Source organism: Fringilla coelebs (assembly GCF_963513975.1).
Source record: "Fringilla coelebs genome assembly, chromosome: 6".
In the NCBI taxonomy this organism is placed as follows: Eukaryota; Metazoa; Chordata; class Aves; order Passeriformes; family Fringillidae; genus Fringilla; species Fringilla coelebs.
This window is the reverse complement of record NC_140034.1, coordinates 1,072,367-1,094,102: the sequence shown is the minus strand read 5'-3', so window position 1 is coordinate 1,094,102 and position 21,736 is coordinate 1,072,367. Positions and strand designations below refer to the sequence as shown.

General features: G+C 51.5%; 1 protein-coding gene across 3 annotated transcripts in view; it reads right to left on the bottom strand.

Annotated features, from left to right (window-relative positions):
• Nucleotides 1-203: 203 nt before the first annotated feature.
• The window catches only part of FANCM (FA complementation group M), a 59,661-nt gene continuing 38,128 nt past the window's right edge, over nucleotides 204-21,736 (bottom strand). For 2 of the 3 annotated variants that reach the window (XM_084207011.1, XM_084207012.1), the window contains exons 12-23: nucleotides 20,388-20,545; nucleotides 19,686-19,850; nucleotides 8,620-10,462; nucleotides 7,835-7,914; nucleotides 7,665-7,733; nucleotides 7,092-7,202; nucleotides 5,292-5,448; nucleotides 4,333-4,439; nucleotides 3,201-3,737; nucleotides 1,735-2,539; nucleotides 1,046-1,337; nucleotides 204-362 (exon numbers count right to left, since the gene is read on the bottom strand). In XM_084207011.1, coding sequence (XP_084063137.1) covers nucleotides 233-362; nucleotides 1,046-1,337; nucleotides 1,735-2,539; nucleotides 3,201-3,737; nucleotides 4,333-4,439; nucleotides 5,292-5,448; nucleotides 7,092-7,202; nucleotides 7,665-7,733; nucleotides 7,835-7,914; nucleotides 8,620-10,462; nucleotides 19,686-19,850; nucleotides 20,388-20,545 — 4,454 coding nt within the window. In that variant the 3' untranslated portion in view covers nucleotides 204-232. Of the gene's footprint in view, nucleotides 363-1,045; nucleotides 1,338-1,734; nucleotides 2,540-3,200; nucleotides 3,738-4,332; nucleotides 4,440-5,291; nucleotides 5,449-7,091; nucleotides 7,203-7,664; nucleotides 7,734-7,834; nucleotides 7,915-8,619; nucleotides 10,463-19,685; nucleotides 19,851-20,387; nucleotides 20,546-21,736 lie in introns of those variants that run through there. The other variant, XM_084207013.1, reaches the window with a different exon arrangement.

Sequence of the window (21,736 nt, the reverse complement as noted above, 5' to 3'; positions counted from 1 at the left end):
ATTGTGGTTTTTACAGGAATTGGGGATGATCGCCCCAGCCCTGCCCCAGAGCTGTGCCCTCCCCCGGCCCAGGGACCCTGGGGACACACGGGGCGGTGCCAGCCGGGGCCGTGCCAGCCGGGGCAGTGCAGCTCCCACACCCTGAGGTTTGACAAGTGTTTATTTACATCATTTACATCCAATCCCGACCGGGTAAAGTGCAGTGCAGGGTCCGGAGTGCCGAGTGCCGAGCTCAGCCCTTCCCCTTGGCAGGCAGGGGCTGAGGCAGCAGCTGCAGGTCGAAGTTGTGGCGCAGGAACCGATGGAGCTCCTCGGCCTGGGGACGGCTCAGCCGCGCCCCCGCCGCCAGCGCCGGGACCGAGCTGCAAGAGAGGGAACGGGAGGAGCCCCGGAGCCCCTGGAGCCCGGGATGCACTGCCCGGCACGGGGCAGCCCCTGGAGCCCGGGATGCACTGCCCGGCACGGGGCAGCACCGGGAGCTCTGCGGTCACCTCTGCACAGGTGCCCGAGGGCTGGCAGCACACCTGAGCAGTGAAAAGGGAATGCCAGAGGGAAAGGGAGCGTGGGGCAGCAGGAGGGAGGGTGGAAGCAGAGCCCAGTCAGTGCCCCGGGCTGCTCAGCAGGAGAGACAGGAATGTGTGAGGAGCTGAGATGGGACAGGAAAGCTCCTGGGAGAGGGCGAGAAAGGCTTTTCCTGAGCAATGATCCTGGCAGGAAAGGTGCAGGAAGGGATTCTCTGGGCAGCTATCCCAGCAGGAAAGGAGCCAGAAAGCTCTCCCTGAGCAGTGATCCCAGAAGGGATTCCCTGAGCAGCTATCCCGGCAGGAAAGGTGCAGGAAGGGATTCCCTGAGCAGCTATCCTGGCAGGAAAGGTGCAGGAAGGGATTCCCTGAGCAGCCATCCCGGCAGGAAAGGTGCAGGAAGGGATTCCCTGAGCACCCATCCCAGTAGGAAAGGTGCAGGAAGGCTCTCCCTGGCTCCAGGGGAGGAGAAGCAGTGGAAGGCTGGGCCCTGGAGGCCCTGCCATGCCCTGTGCTGGCCTTACCTGTTGGCCACGGCTGTGATGGAGCCGAAGGAGTGGCAGAGGTTGAGGGCAGCTCCGTAGCTGAGGTTGGGAATGCTCAGGTAGAAGTTGAGGATGTCCCGGCCGTGCCCCTCCGGCTCCGTTGGCACCTGGATGGCAGCGTCCTTCCTGTGCTCCAGCAGAGCCAGCTCCTTCAGCAGAGCTGCAGTTTCCTCCTGGCAGGAGCTGAAGAGGATCCTTATTCCAGCCTGGACCAAGGCAGAGAGCACTCCATCATAGTGCTGAGTCCTCTGGAAACACCGGGATGTTTCTCCTGAGGAGTGGAAGCACAGGAAGGCAAGATCTGTTATTGTCTAGTGGAATCATTTCACTGCAGGGTTTGGATTTTTGGATTAAAACAAATGTCTGCGCACGGATAACATTGTGCTTGTTCCTGACGTGGAATCCCACAATGGTTTGGGTTGGGAGGGACATTAAATCTCATCCCATCCCAGCACTGCCATGGCAGGGACACCTCCCACTGTCCCAGGGTGTCCCAGTGTCCAGCCTGGCCTTGGGCACTGCCAGGGATCCAGGGGCAGCCACAGCTGCTCTGGCAATTCCAGCCCAGCCAGGAATTCCCAGTTCCCAATCTCCCATTCATCCTTGCCCTCTGGCACTGGGAGCCATTCCCTGTGTCCCTCAGAGCAGGGCATTCTGGCAGCACCCACCTGGCCTGACCCTGTCTGTCTCCACAATGACACAGATCCTCTCGAAGATGCCCTGCAGGCGCTGCAGCCTCTGGCTGAGTTTATTCCTGTTCCCGGGGCTCTGCAGCTCCGACTGGAGCACTCTGTCCACGGCCAGGCGGTTGCTGACGATGTAATCGCTGCTGCCCAGGGAGCAAACCTGCACCCGGAGCCCGTGCCCGGCCCGCAGGCACGACAGCACCTCCGGCCCCGAGCAGATCTCCCGGCTGTCCGCCAGGATGCACAGGGAGGGGCTGTGCTCCCCGGGAACCCGGGATATCCCAGCCGGGGAGGGGCTGTGCTCAGAGGGAACCCGGGATATCCCAGCCAGGGAGGGGCTGTGCTCAGAGGGAACCCGGGATATCCCAGCCAGGGAGGGGCTGTGCTCCCCGGGAACCCGGGATATCCCAGCCGGGGAGGGGCTGTGCTCAGAGGGAACCCGGGATATCCCAGCCGGGGAGGGGCTGTGCTCAGAGGGAACCCGGGATATCCCAGCCGGGGAGGGGCTGTGCTCAGAGGGAACCCGGGATATCCCAGCCGGGGAGGGGCTGTGCTCAGAGGGAACCCGGGATATCCCAGCCAGGGAGGGGCTGTGCTCCCCTGGAACCCGGGATATCCCAGCCAGGGAGGGGCTGTGCTCAGAGGGAACCCGGGATATCCCAGCCGGGGAGGGGCTGTGCTCAGAGGGAATACTGGAAGTCCGAGCCGTGGCTGAGGAAGGGTTTGGGACAGCAGGACGTGCCGAGCCTGAGCTGCTCCCGTGGGTCTTCTTCAAAGAGCTGAACACCTGTGAGTGTTGAAAATCACAGATCGTGGGTGTTCTACATCAAATCAATAAAAGGATGTTTTGCAGTATCAACACTTTCAGATTGACACTTTAATCCCTGTATCAGTCTCCCCACCGAGCTGAGCTGATTATCCCAGAGTTTGGATGACAAAAGCAGCAGCTTTCCCTGAGAAGTTCAACAAAACCTGGATCCTGTAAAGGACAGAGATCAGGCTGGGAAGTGTGAGAGATCAGGAACCCAACCTCAGGGAGGTGCTGAAAGCCCTGAATTCAGACAGAGAACCAGGATTTTCTAATACAAACCCAAAGAATCAGTGGACATTGCTGTTCCACCATCCTCCATGACTGTCAGACCGAGGGAGAATCTAACCCCAGTTTAATTTGTTCACTCCTAAAATGCTCCAGGTTACCCTGGGAGTACAAAGCTTCTAGCAGCAAGGAAAGGGGATGGTCCTGGAAATGTCCAAGGCCAGCTTGGAACAACCTGCTCTGTGGCAGGTGTCCCTGCCATGGCAGGGGTGCAATGGGAAGGGCTTTAAGGTCCTTTCCAACCCAAACCACTCCATGATTCCCTGGCTCCTGCTGCTGCCAGCCCTCAGAACAGCCCTGGCACAGGAATTCTCTCCCACAAGGAAGCTCCCTGCTTTCCCTGAGCACTGACCTCAGCAGCAGCCTGCAGCTCCGTGTTCCTGCAGCCAGAGCCAGCTGGGGGGATGGATGTGCTCCTGCCTGGCAGCTCTGGGGGGGGATCCAGCATCCCAGACATGGAAGCTTCCAGGCCCAGCAGCCTCTCTGTGTCCTGTTCCCCAGCCTGAGGAGCTGTGCCTTCCCCAGCCCCGCTCCTGGGCTGTGCAGAGGGGGCTGAGGGCAGAGCCCTGGGGAGCTGCCCCTTGCCCTGCCCTCCTTCCAGGGGCTTTTCTCTGCTGGCTCCCATCTCCTCCTCGCTGGAGTCACTCAGGACAATGATTCTGGAAGGTTTCTTCTTCTGCACTGGGGCAGGAGCGTTCCCTGCCCGCTGGGCCAGGCTCAGCCTCCTCCTGCGGCGGGTCAGGTACTGCTGCCTGCTGCTGCTGCCCTCCCTGGTGAGCAGCTCCAGATCCACACACTCTTCCTCCTCACTGCAGCCACTGGCAGCCTCCTCCTCTTCATCCCCCACGCAGAAACTGTCCTCAGCATAGGTCACGTCTTGCTCAGGGATCTGGGGGGAAACAGAGCCGGGGAGGTTTGGAAAGCTGCAGTGGTTCTGCTGCTCCCCAGCAGAAGGGCCCCAGGCTTATCCAGCCCTCCCCACACACAAAAACCGGGGCTGAGAGGCTTCAATCCCACCCAGAGCCACCCCTGCCATGGCAGGGACACCTCCCACTGTCCCAGGGTGTCCCAGTGTCCATGGCAGGGACACCTCCCACTGTCCCAGGGTGTCCCAGTGTCCAGCCTGGCCTTGGGCACTGCCAGGGATCCAGGGGCAGCCACAGCTGCTCTGGCAATCCCAGCCCAGCCAGGAGTTCCCAGTTCCCAATCTCCCACCCATCCCTGCCCTCTGGCACTGGGAGCCATTCCCTGGCTCCTGTCCCTCTGTCCTTGTCCCCAGTCCCTCTCCAGCTCTCCTGGAGCCCCTTCAGGCCCTGCCAGGGGCTCTGAGGTTTTCTCAGATCCTTCCCTTCTCCAGGCTGAAGTTTAGTGTTGGAACTTGTAATTTACTAAAAAGAGGCTGTAACTGCTCTTCAGAACGGGCCAAGAACCTCCCTTGGTGCCACAAGGGAAGTCCCCAAGGAGAGGAGCCCTGCCCTCCCCACCTGGGAGAAGATGGCCGAGGGGCTGAACTCCCTGGGGACCATCCTGTGCCGGCTGCCGAGGGCGGGGCTGCGCACGGAGCTCAGGTAAACTGCCCTCATCTCACTGTCTGAAATCAACAAGAGAGAAAAGAATCCAGGGTTAGTGCAGAGAGAACATTTAATTCACACCTGTCACGCTGTGTTTTCCATGTTCCTTTATGCTTTCCCAAAAGCCTGTATTTCCCAAAGCAAAACTCTGCAATTCTCCAGCCCTCTCCAGAAATCCCAAAGCCCAGGCCTAAGGCTTTATCAGGAAGGAGGGCAGGGCTGGATGGCAAATTGGGAATTCCTGGCTGGGCTGGGATTGCCAGAGCAGCTGTGGCTGCCCCTGGATCCCTGGCAGTGCCCAAGGCCAGGCTGGACACTGGGACACCCTGGGACAGTGGGAGGTGTCCCTGCCATGGACACTGGGACACCCTGGGACAGTGGGAGGTGTCCCTGCCATGGCAGGGGTGGCTCTGGGGGGGGTTTGAGGTCCTTTCCCACCCTTTCCCATCCTGGGACTCCAAGTGTACCCAGCCTGTGTCATGAAAGCTGCCATTCAATCCCAGAATGTCCTGGGGACCCCAAGGACCATCCCAGCCCCTGTCCCAGCCCAGACCCCCACCAATCCCACCCTGTCCATCCCTGGCAGCGCTGCCCAAACCCCCCTGGAGCTCTGGCAGCCTCGGGGCCGTGCCCATTCCCTGGGGAGCCTGGGCAGTGCCAGCACCCTCTGGGGAAGAGCCTTTCCTGATTCCAGCCTGACCCTCCCTGGCCCAGCCCCAGCTCTCCCTCAGGGTGCAGGAGGTGTTCCAGGCTGGCAGAGCCCTGGATGCTGTGGCAGGAGCAGCTCCTGAGCCCGGGTGAGGAGGTCCCTGCCCCTGGCTCCCACCCCAGGGATGCCCTGGCTCTGGGATGCTCTGGGGGTCCCCACTCACCATTGAGGGCCTGTGTGGGTTCCCTTTCATCATCCAGGAACTCGGCCAGGGACGTGCTCAGCTCCTCCCCGCTGCCGTCGCTCTCGTCCGACGAGATCCCCTCAGCATCCAGCAGGGACAGCTCGGCCTCCTCCTCCAGGAACTGCCTGCCTGCAGCCTGCACACACCATCAGGGCAATTAGAACTGCTCCTAATTAACCAGCACTGCCCCGAGAGCTCTGCCCGAGCCAGCCCAGGGCTCCAGCAGAGCTTGGAGCACCACAGGGATCCACCTTGGGAAGGGGATCCATTGCTGGGGCAGGGAATGGCACAGGCAGAGTGCCCAGCTCAGAGTGCACAACACAGAATACCCAGCTCAGAGTGCCCAGCTCAGAATAGCCAGCTCAGAGTGCCCAGCTCAGAGTGCACAACACAGAATACCCAGCTCAGAGTGCCCAGCACACACAATGGGTCACTCTGTAATTTATAAATCCAGTTTTATTCATTTCCTTTGCTTTCAAAAAATCCAGTTGGATTTTGGATTCCTCCAAACCCAAGTGCAGCAGGAATTTCAGACACAGAGCCCACCCTGGTTTGCCCTTTTCTGCTCAGGATTTAGGACTCATCAGACAATGAATCCCTCAGATGGTGCAGCTCAGTCCAGGGAAGATGAGGCACTTCCCTTGTGACTGCAGTGCAGGGGACTTGATCCTAAATTCCATCAAAACCAGGCAACAAAACACTCCCAAGGTCATAGACAGAAACCAAAGTTAATTCAGGAAGGTGTTTTGTCTGAGGTACTTTACATTAAATTCATTTCAGCTGTAATTTCAGCTATAAAGTATTAAAGTAAAACATCAAATTAGCCCCAAAAATATTGCATATCTCCATGACTCCAAGGGAATGGTTTGTTTGCCACAAAACACTGATACCATAAGGGAAGCCTTAATAATGAAGATTATTGTTAAAAAATTTTAAAGTATCCAACATATTGTGCCCTGGAGCCCTGATCATGGCAATTTCTGCCCAGTGCAACCACAGCCATAAACATTGAAGAGCTTTTTAGCTTCAGTAAGGCTGGTGCTGCCTCCCCTCCTGCCCCATCCCTGCTGAAGTGTTAAACACTGAGCTGAGATTTAACACTTGGGATTGAGGGACCATTGCTGCCTTGAATGTCCAGGCCTGAGCCCATTAGTGGGCATCAGTCATATGAGCAAACAGCCCAATCCTGATGATGATGATAATAATAAATTTTTATTGTAGCTATTACTGTTATAAAATTAATAATAATACTGTTTTATTATTTTATTTTGTTAAAAATATATAAATATTATATATTAATATAACATACAATCCCAGAATACCCTGATCTGGAAGGTATTCATGGGAAATATAATAAAATATAATAAATACAATATGATATAATATAATATATAAAATGAGTATACCATAATAAATATACTATACTATAATATACTACAACAAATATATTATACTAAATATAATGTAATGTAATATTTTTACTATAATTTGTTATAGTATTCCTTTTTTTTTTTTTTTTCCTTCTGGACAGGACCCTGACTCCTCTGAGGGTACCCCTGGAGCTTCCCTCTGAGCTGTGGTGGTGTCAGAGCTGTCCCCCAGCCCTGCAGTCCCCTCTGCCCCAGGCCCTTCCCCAGCATCCCCAGTTCCAGTTTGCAGGAGCTGCTGAGGGAGGGCAGAGCCCCACCCCGCAGTGCAGCTGCTCCAAGCTGAGCTCAGAGTCCCTGGGGGACACAGTGCCACCCACCTGGGCTGTCTGGGGGACACAGTGCCACCCACCTGGGCTGTCCCACAGCTCCTGGCACGTTTGGCTCCTCCTGGCCGGGGCCTGGCCCTGGAGCTGCTCCTGCCCCTCTGGAAATCCCCACTGTCCTCGCTGGATGAGTCTGACTGCAATGGGAACACACAGAGTGAGCAGGGGACCGTCCCAGGAGTGACTGAACCCCAGCCTGGGGGGGGAGGGACCTTACAGGTGCTCCAGTGCCACCCCAGCCATGGGCAGGGCAGGAAAATGGCATTTGGAAGGAAAATCAGCTCAAATGTGCCATCAATTTGCTTTTTTCTTGCTTCAAAGCTCTGTGGCAGGCAGGCTATTTCACCCTCCCTGCCTGTTGCAATGTTTCACTGCCAAATAACAGCTCCAAAGCCACCAAAGCCCCTGGGTCCCTGGCAGGGTCCCAGGCCAGGCTGGACACCCTGGGGCAGTGGGAGGTGCCCCTGCCACGGCAGGGCTGGCACTGGGTGGGATTTGAGGCCCTTCCAACCCAAACCACGGTGGGATTGTGTCATGTGTGGAGACCCCAGGAGGGAGCAGGAGTGAGTTCCCATCATTTCTCCCCACTCCCTGCTGACCACGTTGGGAGGGCGCCGGCGTTTCCTGGTGACCCGAGCTGGAGACTCCAGGTCGCTCTCATCCATCCCCTGTGGGAGCAACATGAACATCAGTGCACACACAGTTTGTGTTTTGCTGTTTGAATTGCCATTTTGCTTCTCTTGTCTAATTTTTTTCCTCTAAGACTCACATCAGGAGACATCAAAATGTTCTTTTTTATTCTGTTTTTTCTCTGGAAAACGATCTCTTCCTCGCTGTCGCTGCTGGGTCCTGCAGAAAACAGAACAAACAGCATTCACCAGAATTGCACAGTTCCCAACACAATTTTGTTAGAGCTGAGCAATCAAACCCTGCCTCTCTCAGAAAAGTACCTCCAAAGGAGATTATTTATTGATCTACAGGGCAAATATTGTTCTCTTCAGCCTTGTTAATCAAAAGAGATAATCTCCAGCTGGGATGGACAATAAATCCTGCTTCCCTGGAGAGCCCTGGGGGGAAGTGATTTCCCCAGGCAGCAGAGGCAGGAAAAGGGAAGAGAAAGCAGGACACCAAGAGAAGAAGCCATTAAAAGTTGAGCAAGTGCCAGAGTTGTGGCAGCATTTGTGACACAAATCCCTGTGACAGCAGCGAGTGGGGCTGCAAATGTCACTGCCAGAGGGGCCACGGAGCTGCTCCCAGCCAGGCTGGGAGGGCTGGGAATGTTCCCTGGAGAGGAGAAGGCTCCAGGCAGAGCTCAGAGCCCCTGGCAGGGCCTGAAGGGGCTCCAGGAGAGCTGGAGAGGGACTGGGAACAAGGATGGAGGGACAGGAGCCAGGGATTGTCCCCTCATTGACCCAACGTCCAGCATCACAGCCATGACTCCTCTTCCTTTCAACCTTCCCACCTCAGCCACAAAACCAAAGTGAGGATCCAGAAGATCCTGGATCCTGTTTCCTAACCATGAAGGTCTAACTCCTGTCCCACCAAGTTCCCTACCTGCAGCATGGGATCCAGGGAGTTTGGTGTTTTCCAGGCTCTCTGTCCCTCCTGAAGGGGAATCCACGGCTGATCTCCCACAGTTCTGCCTCCAAGGGCTTTCTTTGACTTCATCTACAGGAGGCACCTCTGGAATTTGCTCCCTGGCATTCGAGAAGACTTTCATAGAAATTCTTTCAACAGCTTTGACATTCACACCCTTCCTGCTTGTTGGGGTCAGAAGTGCTGAAGGCAAAGGTTCAGGGGGTTCCCTTCCCCTCCTGCTGCCTCCTGACTCGAGGACAGCCCCTGCAGCAGGAGCAGCCTCGCTCCCTGCCCTGCCACTCCTGCCCCTGCTCTGGTGGGACAGCGGTGTGGACACGTCCCTTCGCTCAAGCCTCCTGCAGTCCCACCCTGGGGAGGTTTCCAGCCTGGAGCCATCGCTCAGGGATGTTCTGGCACTCCCCAGGGCCCAGTTCAGGCTGGGGTCACCGGCGTTCCCGCTCTCCTCCGGGGTCTCGTCCCCGCTGTCCTCGAGGGAGAAGCCCAGGTCGAAGGTGACAGAGAACAGGTCCTGGGAGCAGTCGTAGGGATCATCCTTCTCCAGGGCCACTCCTGATGGCCCCGTGGATTCCCTGCAGGGCTGGCTGGGGCTCACACAGGGCAATTCCCTGCCTGGCTCTCCCTCTGCCCCAGGGATGGTCCCAGCTGGACCTGCCCCGGCTGGAGGCTCAGTGCTCACGGGGCTGCCCTCGCCCGTGTCCTCAGCAGCCTCATCCTCAAACAAATGGACACTCTGCTCCTCCCCAGGAACTGCAAGGGCAGCCTCTGCTGCGTCCTTGGGAAGGAAAGGCTCCCTGGAAGGGCCGTGTGTCAGGGGGTGGTCCCTGCTGGGAGCGTTGTGTGGGGTCTCAGGGAATTCCTCACTGTCAAACAGGCCATCAAAGCTGTCGTTCCACAGCTGCTCCTCTTCAACAGCAGCAGCCTTGGCAGATGGCACAGTGTTGGACAAATGGGGACTTCTGGAGGCACAGAGTTCCCTGGGAAGTGCCACTTTGGGATTGTCCAGGAGCAGCAGTGAAGGGTCAGTTTTTGGGGACACGGGGGAGATGCTGTCCTGCAGTGCCTCTGAGCGACCATCAGGGAGAACTTTGGGGGAAGGAGATCTCGTTCCTTCCTCTCTCATCAGACTCTCCAAACCCTCCAGCTCATCCCCAGAGGGAGGGGGCTGCGACAGAAGCCTTTGCACCTGGGAAAATGTTTGTTCCAGCCCCGGGGGCTCCTGGGGTGGTCCCAGGAGTGTGAAGGAATCCCTGCAGGATTCGGGGAGATAGAACAGCTCTGAGGCCACGGGGGAGGTCTCGTACCCCGAGTCCCTGTGGATCCTCCCCAGGGCCCCACAGGCTTCACCTGCAGGGCTGTTCTCCTCTGCTGCTGGACTGGCAGGCGTTTCAGAGCTGTCACTGCTGTCACACAGGTCAATAAAGGCATTTAAGTCAAACGTCACCTCCATCCCCTCGTCCTTGTCACTGCCTGGGTGAGAGTGTCCAGGCACAGCAAGCCTTGTTCCTGCGGGAGGGGCAGGAGGATCCTGAGGCAACACAGGCACTTCCTCACTGAGCCCAGGAGCTCTTCTGGGAGCCTTGGCTTTGGTTGTTTTAAAGGTGGCAAAGAAGTCACTCCCGTTATCATCTGCATCGGGGGGGAATGGTTTGGGTTTGGATTTTGCCAGGTCTTTCCTGGAGCAGCGACCTCTCTGATCCCAGGGGGGGTTGGCCACGGAGGGATTCCTTCTGTTCCCTGGAATGTTCACATCTTCCATCTGCAGGTGAGGCTGGAGCTCCTGTCCATAGCTGCAGTCTCCCTGGGGACACAGGGCACAGGTTACCAGAGGCACACCCGGGGCTGCTCACAGCCACCTCCAAACAGGGACGAGGGTTTTGTTCTCCTGCAGAACTTCCCACAGACTCTGAGTCAATTTTCCATGGATGTCTATAAATCTGCTGCTCAAAAGGCAACCAGCTCTGTTAAACATGCACTTGGGAACAGCACAGTGGGCCTGGACATGGAGGATCTGAAGAGAACAATTATTTTTTGGCAGTTCAGGCAGATGAATCCCTGGATTCCTTAATCCCTGAAATTACACGAGGTACCTTTATGGAGGGAGAGGAAAATGACTTTATAATTAGAGGTTGGCTTGTCTGAAGATATTTCTGGAAGCAAGATCCAAAGCCACCTTCCAGGAATTTGAAGACTGATCCCTGACAAGGCTGGGGATCCTCTCTGGTTGCAGCAGGCAAAGCAAACTGTGCACTATTAACAGATTTTGTCATTAATCACCATCATCATCATTTCAACACCAATTTCACAAAGATGCTGATGCTCAAACCATCCATTTGTAAAGATATCCAAAGAAACTCCAAGTCTGGATTTTTTTATCTAAAGCTGCCTTAGGAGAAGGCTTAATAAAAACAGTGAGGAAAAGAATTGTCACAAGAGGGTTTTAGGATGATTTTGATCTGGCAGGTTGTAAATAATTTGTTTACCTCAAGCCTGGTCAGAACATAGACTCAAGACATGGAATTGTTTGTCTGAAATCCAAGAGGAACAGCAAGCCTGGTTCCAGTTCAGTGCCCAGGTGTCACCTGAGCAGAGGAGCACAGGAGTGGCAGTAGTGGGGCTGATAAGGGCCTGTTTGGGTTCATCTCAGCAGCAACTGCCCCTGCACAAGGGCTCAATTCAAGCATTTCAGCGTTACACAAACAAGACAGAAATTAAATGGATTAAGGATTAATTAGCTGCCAAACCACTGCACACCAGTGAAACAGGAGGAGGTGCTGTCCCTGCTCACCCCACACAGTTCTGAGAGGGCAGCGCTCATCAGGCTTGGCCTAATATTGTCCTGCAACCCAAAATCAGCCAAAGTACAACCCCAAAACCTACAAACCTCAAACTCAAACAACCCCAAAACCTACAAACCCAAAATCAGCCAAAGTACAACCCCAAAACCTACAAAACAACCCCAAAACCTACAAACCCAAAATCAACCAAAGTACATCCCAAAACCTACAAACCCAAAATCAGCCAAAGTACAACCCCAAAACCTACAAACCCAAAATCAACCAAAGTACATCCCAAAACCTACAAACCCAAAATGAATCAAAGTACATCCCAAAATCTACAAAACTCAAACTCATCAAACAACCCCAAAACCTACAAACCCAAATCAAATCAAATTCCAACCCCCAAACCCAATCAAACTACAACCCCCAAAACCTACAAACTCAAAATTAACCAAAGTACAAACCAAATCAAACTACAATCCCCAAACCCCACTAACTGAAAACAAATCAAATTACAATCCCCAAAGCTCACAAATCCCAAACCCACCAAACTACAAACCACAAACTCATCAAACTACAACCTCCAAAACTTACAAACCCTAAACTCAAACTCCAACCCCCAAACCCTCCAAACTCCAACTCCAACTCTCAAACCCAATCAAAATCCAACCCCCGAAACCTACAAACCTCAAACTCATCAAACAACCCAAAAACCTACGAATCCAAATCAAATCAAGCTACAACCCAAATCAAATCAAGCTCCAAAACTTACAAATCCAAAACTCGAACTACAATCCCCAAAACCTCCAAACTCCAACTCCAACCCCCAAACCCAATCAAAATACAACCTCCAAACCCTACAAACCCAAACCCAATGAAACTACAACCCCCCAAACCTACCAACCCAGAGCCAAACTCCAACCCCCAAAACCTACAACCCCAAAATAAAACTACAGCCCCTAGACCCTCCAAGCCCAAGCCAAATTAAACTACTACCCCCAAAACCTCCAAACCCTGAACTCAAACTACAATCCCCAAGGCCAATCCAAGTACAACCTCCTAAACCTAAAAATCCAAAACCCAAACAAAACCTCTAAAACCAATCAAAATACAACCCCCAAAACCTCCAAAACCTGAACTCAAACTACAATGCCCAAGCCCAATCCAAGTACAACCTCCTAAACCTAGAAACCCAAAAGCCAAACTAAACCCTAAAACAAATCAAAATACAACCCCCAAAACCTAGAAACCCAAAAGCCAAACTAAACCCTAAAACCAATCAAACTACAACCCCCAAAACCTCCAAACCCTGAACTCAAACTACAATGCCCAAGCCCAATCCAAGTACAACCTCCTAAACCTAAAAATCCAAAACCCAAACAAAACCCACAAAACCAATCAAAATACAACCCCCAAAACCTAGAAACCCAAAAGCCAAACTAAACCCTAAAACCAATCAAAATACAACCCCCAAAACCTACAAATTCAAACCCATTCAAATACAGCCCCCAAAACCTACAAACCCAAATACAGCCCCTAAAACCTACAAACCCAAAAGTCAAACTAAACCCTAAAACCAATCAAAATACAGCCCCCAAAACCTACAAATTCAAACCCACTGAAATACAGCCCCCAAAACCTACAAAGCCCAAACTAAAGCAGTTTCCCAGAGCAGCCCCTGGATCCCTGGCAGTGCCCCAGGCCAGGCTGGACACTGGGACACCCTGGGACAGTGGGAGGTGTCCCTGCCATGGACACTGGGACACCCTGGGACAGTGGGAGGTGTCCCTGCCATGGACACTGGGACACCCTGGGACAGTGGGAGGTGTCCCTGCCATGGACACTGGGACACCCTGGGACAGTGGGAGGTGTCCCTGCCATGGACACTGGGACACCCTGGGGCAGTGGGAGGTGTCCCTGCCATGGCAGGGGTGGCCCTGGCTGGGATTGAAGGTCCTTCCCACCCCAGCCTTCCTGGGCCTGGGGATCCCAGCACAGGCAGCAGGATCAGTGAGGAATTTCCCAGGAATGCCCCCAGAGCCCCTGAGTGCTGGGAGAGGAGCTCAGCCCTGCTGGAGCCTGGCAGTGCTGCTGGGGCCAGGGACAGCCCAGAGCCAAATTTAGCATCGAGGGCAGAGCTGGGTGACCTGCTTTGGGCTCAGGGCTTGTGTAACTGCTCCACTTCCAGCCCAAGCACTTTCTCCTGCACAAAACACCCTGTCCCAGCCAGGCCAGCCCGTGCTGGGACAGTGAAAGGGACGTTTGGGATTAGCACGGGTCGGCCTGAACGTGCACAAATGGGGAACCTTAAATTACCTGCCCAGCTCCCCTCTAACCCAGAGCTCCAGGGTGCACCAGCTCCTCAGAAAATAGGTCAGGAGCAGGAAAACAGCTCTGAGATTATTGTACTCAATCAATGAGCCTGCCTGGAGCCACTGATTCACTTTAAAAAACAAAATATGTTTTAGCATAGAAAATAGGAAGAGAAAATGAAAGTTTTAATATTAAATATAAAATTATATTAATACATTAATATAACAACAGATATTATATTATATTATATTATATTATATTATATTATATTATATTATATTATATTATATTATATTATATTATATTATATTATATTATATTATATTATATTATATTATATTATATTATATTATATTATATTTAACTATAATATTATTATAACTATAACTATGCAGTTATTATATAGCTATATAACTATATAGTTATTATTGTAACCATAATATTATTTTATATTATAGCTATATGTTATCAAATTATTTATTTTATTGAATTATAACAGTATAGATTATAATATTATGTAATTATATTAATATTAAATATTAAATTTCATTTTTATATATAAATAGATATGTAATGATACCCATTCTAGTTCCCAGTATTTAAACTTAATGCATCAAGTACCAAGACTGCAGTTACCCCCTCTCTCCCCATGAGCTGCTTTGGATGCACATTTTCTAACAAGATTCCTCTGCCTGATGAAACCCTGGTGCTGCTGCTATAATCTGTAGGCAGCTGCACTGTGCATTTTTAACAATTAAACCCTGCAGAATTGCCCCTTGGCTGTGCTCTGGCCAAGCAGCAGCTGCTCCTCACCCCAGCCCTCCCCATCCCCTCTCCTGCAGGCCCTGGAACAGCTTTAAGCTCCTTTCCAACCCAACTGTCCCTGTGATTCCAGGAGTTTGTTCTGGATCTTTCCCATCCTTTCCCAGAACTGCTGCTTTGTGCACTGATGGTCCCTGCCCAAAGTTCTGTGTGTGCCCTGCTCCCCTCCCTGAGCTCAGAGCAGCCTTTTGCCTTTTCCTCACCAGCCCTTCCAGGAATCCATCCCTGCTCCACCCCTGCTCCCTTCCCACAACACACCTCAGGGCAAAAAGCACTGTCACAACCTTGGGTTTGGAGGTTTAAGTGTATTACATGAGATGATTTCTAACAATTTATTTAGTTGAGTCATGGAAGAAGCCTGAGGGACACAGAAACCCCAATTTCCTTCCAGCAAACTGAGATAATTCCCTCCCTAATGGCATCACATTCTTGATGGATCTGCTCATTCCCTTGGGTTCTGCTTTCTGCTCCCCAATAAAAACAGCCTAAGATCCCTAAAAAGAAAGATGGCTCCAAAATCCAGGATATGTGCCTTGGCAAATATGGGAGCAGGAGCAATAAAGAGGCTGAAGAGGTGAACGTTCAAGAACATCAGGAATCAATGAGAGTGCCCAGAGGAGCTGTGGAAGCGCCCAGGGCCAGGCTGGGCAGGGTTGGAGCAGCCTGGGACAGTGGAAGGTGTCCCTGCCATGGCAGGGGTGGGATTTAGGGTCCCTACAATCCAAACCATTCCAGGATTCCACACTGACAATCCCACTCACTGAGAACCCACCCTGCCCCTGCCCTCTCAGTGCCACTGGCATGGCAGGGCTGGGAGCTGAGGGCAGGGATCCATGGAATGGTTGGGCTGGGACCATCCAGTCCCTCTCCCACATCACTGGGACTCCTCTGCCCTCACTGGGAGCACAACCCCAGCCCCAGGAAAAGCACCCAGCACCTGCAATTCCAGGTCTCAACAACCCAGCCCTGGTCTCAGTTAATGGCTTGAATTCAGAAAATTTGGCAACAAGATCAGAGGAAGCAATTCAAGGGAACTAGCTGACTTGGAGAGCTGAGAATTTGGGGCTCCCTGGCACCTCACCCTCCAAAACCAGCCCAAACCCTTCCACCTTCTCTGGAATCAGAGGTTTTGACACATCTCAGAAGAGGATTTCAATCAGAGAGAATTTATGGGCAATGAGGCCCTAAAAGGCCCAGATAAAACCATTTCATTGTCCTTATTTGAACCATTTTTAACTTTTCATTCAGGGTCTCCTGAGGAAAAGAGGTCCAGCTGGCTGAAAACACCAATTTTTCCACCAAAACACACCTGATTTAAAATTCCAAAGGCTTGGGAAGCCTTTTCAGGTTTTTGCAGAGTGTCCTGGGAATGTTTTCCCAGGTGAGCTCACCTGGAGGATCCCCTGAGGCAGCCCCAGCCAGATGATAAATGACAGCTGATTGCAGAGCCAGCAGCTCCAGGGGCACCCCAGGGTTAGGAGATGTGTCCCTCCCAAGGTGTGCAGAGTCAGAGGGTGAAAAACCGAGACAATCCCAAAGATTTTGGAACTTATTTTGTTTTTCTTGTGAAAAGCTGTGAGTTCCCACTGCCAGCTTGGAAATGGGAAAGCTCCAGAGTGACCCTCCCACCTGGACACTGAAATGAAGCATTCCTCCTCTCTAAGGAAAAACAAAGCACTGGCACTTCCCCAGTCCCTGGGAAACCTGCACAAACATCATCCCCCTCCAAGGATCCCTCTCTCCAGCCTTATTTCCAAACAGCACACTCGAATTTGCAAAAAAATGCTTAAAAGAGATGGGATAGTTTTGCAGAAGGAGAACTTGCACCAAAAATCCCACTGGGAGTAAATCCCCCATCTGCCCCAAGGCGTTGCTGTGGCAATAAAGCCCCCAGGGCATTAAAGGCTTTGCTGGATGTGCCTTTCCAGGGGTCACATCTGGGCTGCCTTTGACTTTTTTATTTTCTTTGGACTGGGTCAACTTATTCTCTAAGATTTTAAGAGCATATAAAACCAATTTTTTTTTACCAACCATTTTCACTTCATCTATTTTAAAAAAAGCCTTTAAATTGACTTTTTTAAGCTATTATACAAAATATAAATAATAATATAAAATACAAACTTCTTGAATCAGTGAATGGGTACAAGGAAAGGAAAGCCACACATCAGTGAATTTCCTCTCTAAAAGAAAACACCCCAAAAAACCACACAAATGCCTCTTGTGCTGGCTTGTATTGTCAGGACAAATCTCTGAATGAAATTCTGCCCAAGAAACAATTGAGCAGAAATTTCCAGATCATTTGGTTATTCACTGTAAAATAATGATTTGCCTGGTTTTGTTTCATCCCCCAGTAAGAAAATCATCAATAAAACTGTGGTTTGAGGTTCCCTCTCTCGGGTATTTAAGGAAAGAGCTTTGACTGCATTGGTGTTAAACCCCTCTGTTAATTAAGCACCGTAAATGAACGTCACAGATGAGCTGGGTGTAATTAGCCATGGAATATTTATAGCAGGAACCTGGATGCACAGCACATCCATGCCAACCCTTCCATCAGAGGGTCATGGAAGGGCTGGAAAGGACCTCAAACCCCCCCAGTGCCACCCTGCCATGGCAGGGACACCTCCCACTGTCCCAGGGTGTCCCAGTGTCCATGGCAGGGACACCTCCCACTGTCCCAGGGTGTCCCAGTGTCCAGCCTGGCCTTGGGCACTGCCAGGGATCCAGGGGCAGCCACAGCTGCTCTGGCAATCCCAGCCCAGCCAGGAATTCCCAGTTCCCAATCTCCCACCCATCCCTGCCCTCTGGCACTGGGAGCCATTCCCTGTGTCTGTCCCTCCATCCCTTGTCCCCAGTCCCTCTCCAGCTCTCCTGGAGCCCCTCCAGGCCCTGCCAGGGGCTCTGAGGAGTCCCAGGACCTTTCTCTGCTCCAGGGGAACATTCTGAATTCCAATGGGAACACCCCCAGACATGGGAGCACTGTCAGTGCCTCCCAGGCATGCAAGGATGGCTTCAGGCAATGTCACTGAAACTCTCAGACAAGAGCTCAGCTCAGAGCTGCCTGATCAGACCAGTCAGTGCTGCCTCCTCCCTTCCTGTGGATCAGTTGAGGTGTCCCTGGACTGGCACAGCTGCTCCAGGGTAAGAAAGAGCCCAGGAAGCTCTGGGGTTTAAAACCCTGGGTCAGGGCTGACTCCAGCCCTGGCTGTGCTTCCTTTCTCCCTGGGAGGCTCCAAAGGGTGAGTGTCACCTTGTGTCACCTCCTGCGCTCCTGGGGCGCCCTGGGCACACCAGGGACACCCAGTGAGGAAGGTGAGGAATGAGGAAGCTCCAGAGCTGCACCTCAGCCTGCTTACACAAACAGAGCAGGCTGGAGGCCAACCCAGCTGGGGCTCAGCCTGTGGGCACAGGGGGGCTGAGGGGCTCAGCCTGCACTAAAGGAGGTTCAGGGGGCACCTGCTGATTCTTGAACCATTTCCCTCCTCCTGACATCTCCAGCTGCACCAAGGGAAATTCAGGTTGGATATGAGAAAAAGGTTTTTACAGAAAGGTGATGGAGTTCTGGAATGTTCTGCCCAGGGAGGTGGTGCAGTCCCCATCCCTGGGTGTGTTTAACAAAGCCTGGATGTGGCACTGGGGGCCAGGGGTGAGTTGGGGTGTTGGGGTTGGGCTGCACTCGATGGCCTTGGAGGTCTCTCCCAACCTGGTCCTTGTGTGAATATTCTGTGACATCCTTCCTGTGCCATCCCTGCCCTCTCCCTCTGCAGTGTCCCTGAGCCCAGCTGGGGACAGAACTGTCAGTGTGTGGGAAATAGAGCTGTAAGAAACTCTCCAAGCCTGGCAGAAGGCTCACATCATGCACATCTGTATACAAACCTTGAAATAAGAAATGCTGACTTAAAAATACCATAGAATAAGGCAGAAATTGTTGAAAAAAAAATAAACTAGTTTCAAAGGATGGCTTTACAAATAAGACTAAATACTTCAGAGAAATGGAACTATGAAAGATGCCTTGTAGTAAGAACCACAAAGAGTAATTTTAGATAATTAGCTTTAAGGCATTTACAACATAGTGTAGCTAAAGCTGATAGGCTAAGAAACACTTACAATGTATTGTAATTAAGAAACAGTCAGCTTCTAATTGTGATGGCATGAATTATAACATCTGTATTGTCTCACCCTTCTCATGAGACTGAACATATAATGAAAGTTATTAAACCACCTCTCAGTTTCCCCATCTCTGGGTCAGAAAAAGGTATAATCCAACATCAGAGGAGTCAGGAATGTCTCTGGGAGGGTGGGATGGAGAAGCTTTTCTGAGCTGGCCAGGTCTGATCACAGCCTCCCTTTCACACCCCAGGAGCACAACTACAATGTCTCCATTCTCCTCCTTGATTAGCCCTGGTATTATTCAGGAAACTCTGGCAGCTTAGCAACAGCTTCTGATGACCTAAAAAACCTCCACGTGCTGAAAGGCAACATTTGGGGAGCTCAGCTGGAGGGAAAAAGAAGGTGGTGAACCACTGAAGCCTCCATCCACCTCTGCACCCCCTTCCTCGTGCCTTCCAGAAGGATTTCTGTAGCCATCCCTGTCAGAAAACAAAATTCCCATCTCCCAAACAGATCCATCCATGTTTGTTTGGCTTAGCTCCTCTTATCCCTTAATTCTTAGGAACAATTGGCTTTTTAGTTCAAAAGAACAAGCTCAAAAAGCCTAAAACAAATCCCCTAAAACATGCCATGGGTTCCTGCATGACTTTTCTGTCAGCTTTTGATGTACACACAACACCAGACTCTTCCCAAATGCTGGAACAGCTCTGATATCCCTCGTGGTGGCTTTGCTCCCTGGCATTTGGAGCTTCTGTATTTCATGCCATTCTGTCACAAACTGATACTGGAATCCATTAAGAAAAGACTGATTTAAAGATGGGATTTTCCCCTTTTTTTAAACAGTTTCTGTGGAAAAGACTAGGAATCATAGAACAGCAGTGAGAGACATTTTTACACAAGATTAAATACACATAATTTGTTTCACAATTAGTCTTTCTTTAAAAATGTAATTCTTTTTAAACCATTCTAACTGTGCATTCAGTCCCTGGGCATGTTTCTTACCTGCTGGTGCCTCATCAGCTCCATCATCTCCATGGCCCTGATGAAGAGGTGACAACGATCTGAGTGCTCCACCAGGGATGTGGGCAGAGGCTGATTCTGCCAAATGCTCCACTCAGACAGGGAGAGCTCCCGAGCTGCCCCCTCCTCGGGCTTCTGCAGGGGAAACTGGGATGGGAAAAGAGATTTTCAGCAAGGAATTGTTTAGCTGAACTTCTCTCTCAGGGACAAAATATACAGAAATGCAGAGAAGGATTTAAACATTCCCACTCAGTTTTAAGTCTGGTCTAAAATAAAAATCAGGAGCAACCTGGGCTAGGGGAAGGTGCCCAGGTGTCCAGGGCAGGGGTGGGATGAAATGGGTTTGAGATCCCTTTAAACCCAAACCATCCTGGCACTCTGTGAATACAGCATCCTGCAAGGAATTCTTAAAAACAGGAGCAGAACTCAATGGATACTGAACTTCCTAATATATTTTTAATTTATCAACCCAACTCTTAATTTACAGACCTAACTTTTTACTTACAGACCCAACCTCAAAGTCCCATTTCAAATATCTAACTCCTAAATTCCTAACCTCAAAAACCCACATGTAAATCTCAAAAAGGCATTTTTATAAGAGACTTCCTCCAAATCCAGAGTGAACTCTGGCATTTGCAGCGTCCTTCAGGCCTCGTGTCCAAGACAGCATTGCATGGAACTCACTGTGGTTTCCTCCAGGTTTTCCAAGGTTTCAAACTGAACTCGAGGCAATACTGGTTCCTTTATTCCATCACTTTCCTTGATCCTGTAGAGCCTGTCCCATATTTCAAACTCCTCAGGTGACAGGGACCAGCTCTCATGGGAGTTCATTTGCTTTTGGCCTGTGGGGGGAAAAACAACAACAGGAAAATGTTACCTGCTGTAGGAAAAAGGAAGCACAGAATAAAAGAACTTGCTGTGGTACCAGGCACAAAAAAACATCTTCTCTGAGCCACAACCAAAAGCAGATGCAGAGAATCTGAATCCAGGGACAAGCATCTGAAGAATGTTAATGTTTTATATTGATAAATATCATTAAACAGCTGGTTTGGGGCAGGGCATCACATAAAATAGAGACAGATATAAATCACTACCCCAAATAATGCCAAACTCCTTCAACAGTGCGGGCTGGGAGGTGATCCCAAGGAATCAGAGTTGGGAATGTGATTGTTTTCAGGCCAGATGTGTGAAGCTGGGAGAAAAACAATGAAGGTAATTTGCCAGGATCTGGGGTGAATCTGCAGCCCAGGCTCTTTTGGGAATTAATGCCACAGAAGAGGAATCAGGATCTCTCAATCCTGTCAAGGTCCAGCTGCCAGGGGCTGTGTCTGCACAGAGCAAACCCAGAGTCCTGCTCATGTCCTGCTCAGGAAAACCTGGAAAAATGAACCAACACTGATGTTCTTAAGGCCACCACTATAACATCCCACAAGATCAACACTGCTGTGGAGTATTTCTGACCCAAGTGTGGAGGCCACTTTCCTGAAGAGGGAACACCCAGTCCAAGGAGCTGACCTGCAGGAAAAGGAAATGAAGAATTCTCAGAGAAGAATTTGGAATCAGGGAATGTTGAGTGGGAAGGGACCCACAAGGATCACAGAATCAAGGAATGTTGAGTGGGAAGGTGATGCCTCAGGTTTGGCTTTTCTATTTTCACATTCTGTGCTGCTCTGTGTGGGTCTGGGGTTCCTATCAGGGGATGGTGAGCTCTGTGCACAGAGCAGGGAGACAGAACAATTCCTGCTCCAGCTGGGCACCAAGGACAAATGACCCAAATCTCAGGCCAGGAGCACAAACCCCGTGGGCTGGAGAGAGAAAAACAAGCAGGGTGGGACTGCAGGGGCTAAAGCTGGGATGGGACAATGAACTGCAAGGTGCAAATGGAGCAGAGCTGATCCCAGGGAGAGACCCCGTGCCCGGCCGGGCATTTTGGGGCCATTTTGGTTCATCTTGGGTACAGCCCTGGCTGGGCTCTGGTGCTGCCCAAGGTGGGTCCATGGAGGATCCTTTGGATAAATCCCTGCTTTATTCTG